We start from the raw sequence: 13,493 nt of genomic DNA, 5'->3' as shown, positions 1-13,493 counted from the left end.
ATCATTTTCAGTTCTATCCTCAATACTCTCTTTGTGATATTAGTTGCATCGTGAATATGATTTCCTTAAGTTCCCAAGACCGGGCCTATGAAAGGCATTTTCTATTCTGCTGTAAAATAGTCCTGCAATGCAGTCCTTTTAGCTAGACATGGGTGTTTGTGAGGGCCTTTTGTTTCAGTCGGTTCACTCTGGGTCAGCAGCAATCGCTGTGTATGGCTTGAACTTGTGGCACTTGGTCTGTTCTAGAGCAGAGTGGCAGCGAGTCACTCTCGACGCATCAGCATGGTAAGATGCATGAATGTACATAGCGTTCCTCTATCCTGCATACTGCGATGCAAGCCCTTTTGTAATCGGGTGCACATTCACAAAAAAAATGAACATGTCAGTACTGCGGTGCTCTGGCTGCAGTAGCATAGTCTGACGCAGGCGTTTTCTGACTTTTTATTCTGGGTCCACTTGTATATGCAATTATATTTTTCCCTCCCTCCCGCATTTTCCCCACAACTTCAGAGTAACAAAAAAATATCAAATCTCTATGAATGATAAGCCAGAATTGGTTAGATTATGATCTGTCATCACAGTCTTCTAACCACTTACTCTGGACCATGCGATATAATTTGTCTACCTGGCATTCCTATAGTTTTACGCAGTTGACTGGTTAATGCAGCAAGCTTTAGTGGTCTTTTCTGTCTTCATTGTTTGTTTATTGAATCAATATTGAACCTTATATAGTAAAATGAAGATCTGATCGTCAGAAGCTACAGAACACAGAAAAATGTTTGATTGTTGTTTTTTGGGTACAGTAAATGCGTGCATTGAACAGTTCTAATTTTTAAATTTTACTTTTCTATAACCCTAAAATAGGCAGGTCCATTTCAAAGCAGTCGGAGAGTGGTAGAGCTTTCTACAGTAGTGACAACAGTTTAATGTACTTTGGATTCATTTGGAAATGCTGTACTGTTTAGTGAACTTGTGCACGGAAGAAGGCTGCATAAGTGACACCTTTTTAAACCAAATAATGAGTGTTTCTCACTTGACTCTTCATATATTAGTGTGCATGTCCATTGAGACTTTTGTGAACTTAAAGCAGAAAAGGAAATGCATGCCTGCTGAATGGACCGACCCTGACTTCTGTGAATTTGGACCAGTCGTGAGTCTACTGTATATGGGTAGTTTCTAGTATGCCGTCTCCTAGAAGTTAAGTGGTTCTATGGTTCCATTGTTGATAAAGTAAAACAAGATTAGCTACAATGCTTAGTAGATGTGTCCCAATTGTCCTGCAGCATGGCATAAAGCATCAAAATAACTTGGGATGTGAACATCAATTAGCCTAAAAGGTTTACAGAAATCTAGGCTATAGTGTATAGTTAAGTGTGGCTATGATGTGTAGTTAAAAGTGTATAAAATCAAGGGAGGTTACGATGAGGTTGCATAATCCATTGGTGAGGCCGCATTGAATTGCATTCAGTTTTGGTCCCTGCATTACTTAAAGGACATTGCAGCTTTGGAGAGAGTCCAGCTAAGAGCAATCAGACTAATACCTGCACTAAAAGGTATGATGGAACAGAACCTATTTAGTTTTGAACAAAGATAGATTAGGGGAGACCAGACTGGAAACAGACTCACGTTGGAGGATATGAAATAGGTGAGAGGAATGGGAAGCTGCTTAGTCACTGGGATCCCTAGGGACTGGCTGGATGGAGTTTTGAGGTCAGTCAGCTACTAGGAACTGGACAAGCATTAATGAGCCAACTGGCCTGTAGCTTTTGTTGTGTTCTTATATTGTACTGGTGTTGTAGCAATTTTAATGTGGTTGGCTCATCAAATACAGATGTACAGTACATTTGTTTCAGTTAACAGTACAATATTAGAATGCCTGTCATGCTACATACAGTGCAGTAAACATGCTGATTTTAATAACTCGCAGATCTTCAGTGATAAAAAACATGTGTGAAAACGATAGGCCTTGCTGTCATGTACCGGAACATATTTCAATATTGGTTGATTTAAGTTCTCTGAATAAACTGCTGTACTGTGTTGTATATGGAGACAGTATCACAGTACCAATGACGATTCAAATTACAATTACAGTAATCCGTTGAGTATCCGCCCTTCACATATCCACCCTAGCCGTTTATCCACCATTATCAACCTCTTCAGCAACATTTATTTTTGAACAGAGAAGATTGGTTCAGAGATTGTAGATCCTACCAAAGTTTTCATACACTGTGTTGTATGTGCGCCATGCACTGCCATTGCTGATAGTGTCACGTGAGCTGTTCAGTGTGTTGATATGTAAGTTAAACTTTTTTGGGCCGCTCAGCCTGTGCACTATTTGCAATACAGTTTTGATGGAAATTAATTGGTTGCTTGGTTTCGAATTGATTAGCAGTATCCCAAACCCGAGTGGCATGCCTTGCTTTGCCAGGTAATCCTCTTCCAGGTCCTTCTGGATCCTTTCAGTAGCTATTTATCTGCCAACGTTACTACTTTATTATTATTATTATTATTATTATTATTATTATTATTATTATTATTATTATTATTATTATTTATTTCTTAGCAGACGCCCTTATCCAGGGCGACTTACAATTGTTACAAGATATCACATTATTTTTACATACTTATATTCATAAATTACCCATTTATACATTTATACCAGAACATTCTAGGTAAAGTACCTTGCTCAAGGGTACAGCACCAGTGTTCCCCACCCGGGATTGAACCAATGACCCTCCAGTCAAGACTGCTCCACACTACTGTAGCCGTCAGCTCTGTGTCTGTATGTGTGAGGATAAAACGCTGTTAATCCAGAAATTTTAAATTGTTGAATATAAAAAAAAACGTTTTACTCTAAAAGATTACTTGCTATTCCTAAAGGCCCATAGGCATACTGCAATAAAAAGCTTTGGGTTGCAGCTCCCTCAGATATTTTAAAGCGAGTGGTGTTGTGATTACCCATACGGCATGTCCCATTGGACTCTGAGGCGACAGGTTCAACTTTTGGTTGGGGGTCGATTGAGCCCAGCAGTCAGCCTAAAATGGATTCTCTTCCTTGGGGGCAGCAGGTTGGCTGTCTGCCAGCAGGGCAGTACTGGGTACCTGGAAATGTATCTTAGCATTTTACCAGGATGGGACCATGGAAAAAAAGAGGCCCAAACAGGAACTGAAATACACATTTAGAAGCCTAGGATGATTATGGAAAAAAAATAAAACCTATCAAGCTAAAACTTGGAGTGGAGTCTTATAATGCTGTTGTTTTTGTAATATTTTAATTATATTTTACATTAATGAAGATAATACAGTAATATATTGAATTCATTGGTCTGAAAGGTGTTCCCTTTGCTTCCAGATTGAGGTGATTTAGCATTAGGAATTTGGTGTAAAATGACCAATCCTGAGGCAATCCTGAGACTAATAAATACTATAAATGAAAATGATGGTGATTGGTTGAGATAATGAAGGCAGGATCTGCAGCGCTCCTTGTATGGACATTCGTAACAGGAAGTTATTCCACTTATTTATTATTATTATTATTATTATTATTATTATTATTATTATTATTATTATTATTATTATTTATTTCTTAGCAGACGCCCTTATCCAGGGTGACTTACAATTGTTACAAGATATCACATTATTTTTTACACTTTATTTTTACATACAATTACCCATTTATACAGTTGGGTTTTTACTGGAGCAATCTAGGTAAAGTACCTTGCTCAAGGGTACAACAGCAGTACCTCCTAACTGGGATTGAACCCACGACCCTCCGGTCAAGAGTCCAGAGCCCTAACCACTACTCCACACTGCATAGGTCATATTTTTATGACGTAGACACAAAATTGGCTCAGTTGTCAAAAGCTACAGAATGGCCTAAATTGAGTTTGCCTGCATGTACTGTATTTTAACAATTTCAGTGTTATAAAAAAAGAAACAACTTCCAATACAGCTCCTTCAGTACAACTTACGTTTTTCACTGCTTTTATAATATTGATAAAGTTGTTTGTATTTCTGAAAGGAACAGGTGGGCGAACTTTGGGCATCTCCTCAAAACAGGGGTGTTACAGTAGGAGTGTTCATTATACATGCTGTTGCTGTATGTTACAAGAGTATATAGCTGCAGAACAAAGGCTCCCAAAGCTCACACAGGGTAGCTCACACAGCGTAGCTCACATAGGGTAGTGCTGCGTGTGCAACTCGTAATTTACGTTGTGCTTCATTGACTCTCAACACCCCTACCATGTGACCATAATACCCCACGAACCTTAGGTTTAGGGTTAGGTTATTGTTATGAAATAAACTTAGTTTTAGTACCTAAATTTCACCCTTATCATGTGATCGGGCTGTAGCATATAATTATGACGTCTATTACGAGTTGCGCACGCAGCACTACCCTCTGTGAGCTACGCTGTGGGAGCCTTCGTTCTGCAGCAATACCCCTCTCGTATATTAGGGTGGCCTACCTTTCCATGCTGACGCATTGTGTTATTTCAACGTGTCATCTATTTTTCCTCCTCTCCCCTCTCCCCTGCAGTTGATGTGAGCACAGCACTGCCCCTGCAAGTCCCCCAAGCTGCAATCCCCATGGACCTCCGGGTTGATCACCAGTTCTCCCCGCCCTCTGCGGACCCTAACCTGCGGGAGAAACAGCTGCAGCAGGAGCTCCTGGCTCTGAAGCAGAAGCAGCAGATCCAGAGGCAGGTTCTCATCGCTGAGTTCCAGCGGCAGCACGAGCAGCTCTCCCGCCAACACGAGGCCCAGCTACAGGAGCACGTCAAGGTAAAGGCCGACTACGCCACCCCAGTTCAACCTTTTACCTGGGAATATGAGGTACAGCCCTTCTATAAAATGTACCTCTACCTAGCAAATACACCTGTAGTATACTGTATAGACAAAATAAGTAGTAGTCTCCAGTGTTCTTTTCATTTTTTGTTGGAGGGGTTTTTGCCTACATTCATCAGTTATAAACTAAGTGTACTGCGTGTTACAGTACATACAGTGCATACAGTACTAATGTATAGAACCCGTAAATGTGTAAACGACAGCACATTATACTGTGATGTTAATCAGAGTAATCAGTTTTAATCATGAGCTTTATACATGTTAATATAGCTTACAGTATATTACAAAAAGTATGCATTCTAAAATGTGATTTAAAAGGGTTATATTTAGTGTGTTTTATGAATCCACCCGTCAATCTTAATCACTGAGTCTGTAGTTTATGAATTATCTTGATTTCAGTTTTCAAAACTCTTTATGCCTCTTTATTAATAACACGGTGCTAAAAGATGTATATTATAATCTTAATTAATTATGACACTGTTAAACTTATAGGAAACATTTATACATTTACATTTAAAAAGACACCTCCCTGTTTTGCTTCTCTGACAATGATAAAGGGATATTTTATTAAGTTGGATTACATACAGTTATAGGAACCAACAGATTAACATTGTAGCAACATGCTTTGGTGGTTATTCTGTAACTAAAAAAGATAAGTTCAACACACTGGCACCTTTATAAACAAGTTTTGATAAGAATTTTGTGAAAATAGTGTGCTATTGAAATAAATGAATTAATTACAGAGTTTGTTTTAAAGGCCACCGTTTATTTAAATTGCTACAGTAGCTAGTTTATTTAATGTGCCGACTATTACTAAAAACAGAATGTGGGTGCGTGGGGAGCTAATGGATAGCTGACAGCTCTCCATTATTATAAAACTGATTCATGCAGAATTGACAAGCAGTGAATGAGAAGGACATCTTGTTTGGAGTAGTGGTTGCAGCATAACTTTACACCAAGCCTGTACAAACCCAGGCCCAGGAGCCAAATGTGGCCTTCATTACCATTAAATCCTGCCCTCTAACCTCTTGAGCCCAGTTGCAACTGGTTGTGACACTGATGCAAATGCTGTATTTAATATATTAAACACAACCACATCGCTAAGAGGTTTTTGGTTGGTTAAAACTAACCTTTTTTGCTAATGTGCTCTTAATACGGGCTGTGTTATGTACTTGAGCTATATTGGTCCAGTAAAAAGCCAGCTCATTATCTGCCTTTTTGTTGACTGAAAGTCTCAGAGTGGCCCTTTGTGGAATAACGTTTGGACACTCCTGCTGGTTTACTTAGGATGCCATTTCCTTGGAACCACCAGGGAATTGAAGTTGATTTTTAAAACCCCTATTTTTTTTTTTACTAGAACTGCTGCAGTGATAGAAGAAAAAAAAAATGCTTTGTTCTAAAAATAGGCTTATCTGAAAAGAAATAATCAATGTCTGTAATGTAGCGAGTCTGCCACTACTGGTGTGCTTTTTTGTCACACCTCACATCACTTCTTCTTTATTCAATAACAACTCTGTTGTAGCTTGTGGGCATTTTTTTTGTATGTGACTTGATTTAAAATGAGCAGCAAGCCAAGAGATCAGTAAAACACCTTCTTCTTCTCTCCTTTGTTATGTGCACTACATACCGTATACATTACTGTATACTGGCACCAGCATGTGGAAGCACTACCCCAAAATAAATTTATCGCTAATCTATTTTTTTTTTTAATGCTCTTTTACTGAATTTTTTTGTTGTTGTTGAAATTAATAGTTTACAAAATTCATAGAAATGAATCATTCTGCTCTTTTTTTTTTAAGTATTGCTCATGCAACTTGAAGAGTGACATGCAAACAGAATGACAGACATACAGATGCATCCATAAAATTCATGTCAACTTTTTTTTACCAGTAGTGTAGGTTCTTAGCAGACAGGAACACTGTGCTCATGAGAATAAGGACGTAATCTTCATGCGTGCAAATCATGGGTCATGGGGCAAAGAGCTTATAGGGCAGCAGAGGCCTTCCATGAAAAGTAACTTACTGCGCAGTTCATAAAAAAATAATACTCAGTATAGATTAAATGTAAAAACATGTACAAAAATGTTCAAGCAAGAGATTAATGCTCCAGTTCCTGATGGATCAATTTGTGTCTTAAATAATCCCAATGATACAGCATTAACAGCATGGCTAGGTAACCCATTCAATACCCTCAGAATTCTCTGTTTAAAGAAGCATCTTCTATCCTCAGTTCTACCTTCACTAGTTTGCAACTGTGTCCTCCTGACGCAAGTTTTATCAACTAAAAAATTGGTGGCATATGCAGAAAAAATAATAATAAAATATTGTTAAATAGTTTGTAAATTTTGTGGACAGTGCATAATGTTATTTTAAAAATGTAGTTCCAAAAATACTGTTTCAAATGTGTTACTTTCAGCATAATGTTGTTATCTTGGAAAACCATTACTTATACGTTGAAGGGAAAACTTAGCAACACCAAGGAAGCAGAGCTATATTTCAGTGTAAAATTAAACATGACTGGAAAACTGCAGCGCTGAGTAACTTCTGACACTAATAACATATTTTCAATGGGTAGTTTATTATGGAATCGCGGTTAAGGTTGTGAGATTACTGTATATTACAAACTTGGTGTTCAAAATAAGTGCTATGGCCAAACATTTTGCATCACGTAGAATTTTAGGAGTGAGACATCATTTTAAAAAAAAAACCCAACTATATGAGTATAATTTAGATATTTTATTTAACATTGTGTAATCAAAGAAAATACATAATAGTACAGTATTTCATGTTACATTTCATTCAACTTTATGAAGCACAATTTGCTAATTCTAAAGGGTGATGCAAAACCTTTGGCCATATCTGTACATTGGAATGGAAAACCATTTACTGTACAGTAGTCTCCCAAGATGTAGTACCATTTATTTACATGTTTACTTTCGTTTTAATTTGAATGCTAAAAGCTCTTCAAGTTAAAACATGAAAATAATCTGTTTGCCTGGTATGTTGATAATGAGGAACAGTTACATCATTTTTGCAGCTCCATTGTGCAACTCAACAATAGCTATCCTCTTTCCACTCCATGTAATGCATGGTTGTCTGTGAAACTCAAATATAGTACCATGAGTTGCATTTATTACAATAGGGTTGGTTACAGTCAAAACTCTTTTCAATATACAGTCTATGGCACTGTACATGTACACCACATTGTAATATTTCAATTGTTACACGTTCCAGTGTACTGTATGCTATATTGTGCTGCCATCAAACTTTATTCAGACCATTTCAATACTGTACCGCAACTTACTGACATGTAAACTTCTAAACATATGCATTGCTTTCCCAAAGAGATATTAAGTAGGGCAGAAATCAGTTGTATGGCTGTTAAATGTAAGTGTGACAGTAACAAAAGTAATATTATCAGGAGCTAGTTTCCATTGACTCCCATGATATTTATATTCTGGTCTGGCATTTCAATGTGGTGATAATAAGAGTGAGGGTGACTTTACCAGGAATGATATTAAACAGGTTTCAGTTTACATAACAAACACCGGCCTGTAATGTACCTGGGCTCCTGCGTTGATAATGTGTGTTAATCTGTGATAATGGGCATCATTAAAATACTAATTGTTAATTGCTTCTGTTTAACTATTCAGAGAGCATTGCTCTAAATAATGCATTTTATTTTATTAACCATCCTCTGTGTGGTTTTATCTTAAACCAAGGTCTTACATTTGCAGTGGTGTTATTGGTCTCATCTGAAACCAGGAACTCCTTTTTTTTTTTTTTTACTCTTGTTACCAGAAAAGCATTTATTACAGTAGTAGTTATCTCCTGCCTGGGGTGAAACACCTTGTGAAGTTGATATAATGTAGTGGAGGCCGACATATCTGGAGAACCACTTATCCAGTTGTCATGAAACTTGTTATTGACATTATTTAGCCTACGTTCTTGAGAATAACAGATTCTGGGAAAATAGGAGGGTGTCTATCTGTCCGTCCATCTGTGCATCTGTATGTCGCACCGCTAACCCAATTGTCATGAAACTTGGTCATAACATTATTTATTGGTTTACTAACTAAATGTTCCAACAGTAATTTCAGTGTGTATGGGATATGCCAAGTAGTAGCAGCAGCAAAGTAAATGTTCATGCAGGTAAATATGGACGTATGTCTTCTCATAATTCCTGTATATAACCCAGAGCACATCCAAGACGTTCATCACAATCAACAACATGAATGTATGGAAATACTTACAGCCATACCCTGTTAACAAAACAAAACTGAGTCTGCTGGGAATGTGTGTTACTATTTGAAATAGCTATTAGTTCTGCAGGTGACATGCTCTGAATTTGTGCTGCCTTATGTAATTAAACTCCATATGTCACACACTGCTGAAGGTTCATCTGCCATGCTAACAAAGGCAAATACAATTTCCAAGTAACTGTCTTCATAGTTTGTGTTTTTTAGACAATGATGCACCTGCACAATTGTGTTCTTTTTTTTGTTTTTTCTTCCGCGCACCATAAACCGATTTGTTGTGTACTGAACAAGGGTACAGTGCAGCAGGAGCAGAACGGTCACTGGCTCCCTGTGATTGGCTCTCTTCTTTATTAAGCGGAATTTTCCAGAAACATAATAATAAAAAAAAACTAAAAGAAACATTTGTGAGTTTGTATAATTCAGATTCAGACTTGTGTAAAATTGTATTTAGATTTTTATTGTTATTATTACTGTACTGTAATTACTATAATGTAAGAACGCTCACCGCGTTTTTTTTTTTTTTATAGAAAGAATATGATTCTTACAGGATCTGCGACTCTGTGTTAGTTGTATCTAATCTACATTTAGATGGATTAGGCTGCTTGTAGTGTTTCCTGTCCTAATGGATGGAGTTTAGGGATTGCTCCTGCATGGTTTCCTCACTCTCTTCCTTTGTATGGTGCTACAGGGACTCATAAACTCATCCTGGTAACAGCCTATTCCCTCCAGCATGTCTAGTGCCTAATCCCTCTGGACCGCACCTACAGTACTGTAAATTAAAAATGCTTAATTGTAAGCAGACACTACATTTTCAGGTTTAGCTATTTCAGTTTTAAATTGAGAACTGCTTATTAAAGTGGAATAAAACTTGGGAGGGGCAGCGTAACACCATTTGAAAAAACAGTGATCAGCTTGTTTAATTTGTGTTAGTCTACAATAAATGGCATATTAGGCTGATGACAGACCATGTGAGAATCTTCTAGATTTTTTTTTCTATGTCTTCAAAATTACTTGTGCGTATACAAAATGAGCCCATCTGGTTATTTTGCCTGTTGCATGATATTGGGAGATGAACACAAGAAGGGTTACAGTAACACAGGCTTGGTTTTTGTGCACTTGAAAATCGACTCTACAGTTATGACTATGTGACGTTGTCACATGAATACATTGTGAAACAGCAAAAGGAAGTCCTTTTGGCAGCGGGACTTTAAGGGCAGGGTCAATCGCTTTCTCACGATAAAAATAGCTGTAAAAACCCATGTAAACCTGAGCAGGAATCGTGCTTGTGGCTCACGAGGATTCAGCAGTCAAGATCCCGTTTTCCTGACCTAATATCACGTAATGTCCAGCAGAAAGTCCATGCAAAACATAATAAAATAAACATTTCAAAAGAAACTAGTGTGTAAAAACAAAAGTAGTTTTTAATCTAAAACAAAAGTAACATATGATTTATCTTGTGTGTGTGTGTGTCACTCGCAGCACAGAATCCAGGTTGAGCTGCTGCAGCCTGCGGCTTTGCAGTTTTGTGATCGAAATGTTTCTGCTGAAGCGCTGTGGCTAGCTTCAAGATAAAATCACACCTACCTTGTATAAAACAAAGGAATTGATGGCTGCAAGGTCCAGTAGAGATAACAACAGGCCTGTGTGTATATATATATATATAAAATGTATATTGTAGGTTATATTCAAAATAAAACCATGTATTGTAAAAGGTGGTTCTAGTGTTAATGAAATGTAACTTTTAGATGTTCCACAAACACACACACACACACACACACAATTATAAATTCTAAGTAGTAAAACATGTAGAAATTATATTTTATATAATTGTGTGTGTGTTGGAAAGTTAACCAGACAAACAAGTAGCTAATGCGCGGCGTAATTCAGAATGTGCGCGACAACACAGGAATTCATTTCTCTTGTTAAATGTTTTTATCTTCATGGCAACGCATGAAGCTCTCCTCACGATATTCAGTTGTTCTTTTCCTACTTAGACACGGACATTTAAATATCCCCTCCCCTAAATGACTATGAATTGAATAATCTGCATTGGTATGGCCGATTTGTTTTTCCTAAATCACAACTGCATAGCAACGCATTTCCTGAAAAGTACGGCAAACAGGTTGTGAGGAAAACGGTCATAATTTGTGCATGTAAACGCCGCCACAGTGTCCTCATGTATCAAAGTAAGTGATCCTGTTACTTAAACAGGCCTAATGCAGATTACAGAGGGATGCCCAAGGCTTGAGTTAAACAGATGGCATTTATCTTAATCTGTAGTTAATCAACATCTTGTGCCAGTGCTGTTCCCACAAGTTTATACTGCTACTTGATAAGGCAGGGTGAGGCAGCTATGACTAGTGGTTCTGGCAGTGTGTATCTACAGTCTGAATGGAACCTGCTGTTTTCTGCTGTAACTCAGCATGTGATAGAGAAAAGAAAGGGGTTTTTATCCATTGGCTTTTTTCTGTGTTTATGATTTTTTTGGGGTCTTTTTTGTAGATGACCAAAAAATCTGTGTTGATTGTGGGTTGTTTTTTTGTACCATCTGAATAGTGAATCCAGCTGTTCTGGTGTTGCTCAAAAGCACTCTGTGCTGAAACATCATGAGAACTGATCAAATCAAACTGCAGCACAGATACTGTAGGAATCTCAGTGTGTGCCTCTATTGTACAGTACACTTGAAAACTGAAACCCCATGTCCAAGTCAGGATTGAGAAGAGGCTGATTTGGATCACATGGGAATTATTAAAGGTGTTTTCCACTCAACAAATGACTATAACAGGTCTATAAAATGAGATTGTTTACTACAATTTATGGACAAAAATACAATAAAAATCTCTGTATAGGAGGCTGTGTGGTCTAGTGGTTAAAGAAAAGGGCTTGTAACCAGGAGGTCCCTGGTTCAAATCCTTGTGCTCCATCTTTCAGGTGAGATGTTGTAAGTGACTCTGCAGCTGATGCATAGTTCACACACCCTAGTCTCTGTAAGTCATCTTGGATAAAGGTGTCTGCTAAATAAACAAATAATAATAATAATAATAATAATAATACTATAGGGTTTTTTTCCCTTACTGTTTTATGTTGTTTGCAATAACTTTGCTTGGTTCTGGGTTCAGTTGCTGTCATATTGCATTATTATCACTGTTCTCTGCCTATTACCTGGCTTCTGGCTGCTTTAGGGTTGTATGGAGAACCCTCTATACAATGCATGTGACAATGTAGGCTTTCAACTGCCCCATCGACTACAGTTATATAGACTGAGATAGTAGGTGGGAGTTGTAATGGCACATTGTCGCATGGTTTGAATTGAAAGGAAGGCTGTTCAGTACTGGTACTTAGGATTCTCAGTGCCAGGTAAAGGCAGATTTGGAGGAAAAAAATATACAACTCAATAATGGAGCAACAGAACCCAGACACAAAATGATAGCAAACAACCTATAATAGTAAATACAATGTAACAAAAAAAGCAATTAAAATGACACCTGAAGCAACTTTCTCGTTCGTAATATGTATTTAACTTTACAATAAACACAGTGCAATCTGAACTGCAATTACATTACATTTGCAGGGTATGCTTAATTCAGTTGCTTACATTTTCAGTGTTGCAAGTTACACATTTTCACTAGTCTTTGTGCTTTTCACTAGTGTGCTTTTCTATCTATAAATATTCTGCCTGTCAAAACAGCTCAGCATAAATATGCAAAGTGTCTTGTTATGCAATGGAATATCTGTAATGTGGTTTAGCCTGGCTTCCTTTGTTTCACCCGATTGACAAAGCCATTGTGTAATAACATCACACACACACACACACACACTGCTATGTAACAATATTTGATTAATAATGAATACCAATTGTTTCAACTGGTAACTGAATTTGGCAAAAACTGAAGGTTTATCAAATAAAACAGAGATTTTTCTTCAGAAAAGATAAACACACCCAATAAAGTGACCAGAAATATACAACTTAGACATTAAATTAGAGTCTTTTTAGTAGCCCATAATGTGTTTATTTGTTTTAGAATTGTAATTGGTGTTTGAAATGGGCGAATTATGATTTAGCGCAAATAGCTTTGAGAATTTAGCCCAGTTTAGCCCTTGTTTGTACATCATTTAATTATAGGGGTGTGCAAATACGTTTTTCTAGTACTGTCCCTGTAAAATGTGTTTTTGTTTTTGTTTTTTGTCGTCAGGTATTAACCAAACAACCCTATCAATAAATGTGTTAATTTCACAACAAGAAAAGCTGCCTTTCCCTCACCTTTACAAATGAGTACCAAATGTCCTTAGACCTACTTTAAGCTACCACTGTACATACTGAGATATGTATTTTTTGTCAAGTTTAATCGCAGGTTCAGTCTTGTGGAGATAATGTATTTCCAAGCAAACA

The 13,493-nt window shown here is 37.4% G+C and overlaps 1 protein-coding gene across 5 annotated transcripts in view; it reads left to right on the top strand.

The window, feature by feature from the left end:
• Window positions 1-13,493, top strand: part of LOC117426176 (histone deacetylase 4-like) — a 278,893-nt gene that overhangs the window by 182,127 nt on the left and 83,273 nt on the right. For all 5 annotated transcript variants that reach the window (XM_059033464.1, XM_059033462.1, XM_034043543.3 and 2 more), the window contains one exon: window positions 4,538-4,782. In XM_059033464.1, coding sequence (XP_058889447.1) covers window positions 4,588-4,782 — 195 coding nt within the window. In that variant the 5' untranslated portion in view covers window positions 4,538-4,587. The remainder of the gene's footprint in view (window positions 1-4,537; window positions 4,783-13,493) is intronic.

This window comes from Acipenser ruthenus, chromosome 11 (genome assembly GCF_902713425.1).
Source record: "Acipenser ruthenus chromosome 11, fAciRut3.2 maternal haplotype, whole genome shotgun sequence".
NCBI lineage: Eukaryota > Metazoa > Chordata > Actinopteri > Acipenseriformes > Acipenseridae > Acipenser > Acipenser ruthenus.
The sequence above is the reverse complement of the archived record's forward strand: the minus strand, read 5'-3'. Positions and strand labels throughout refer to the sequence as shown.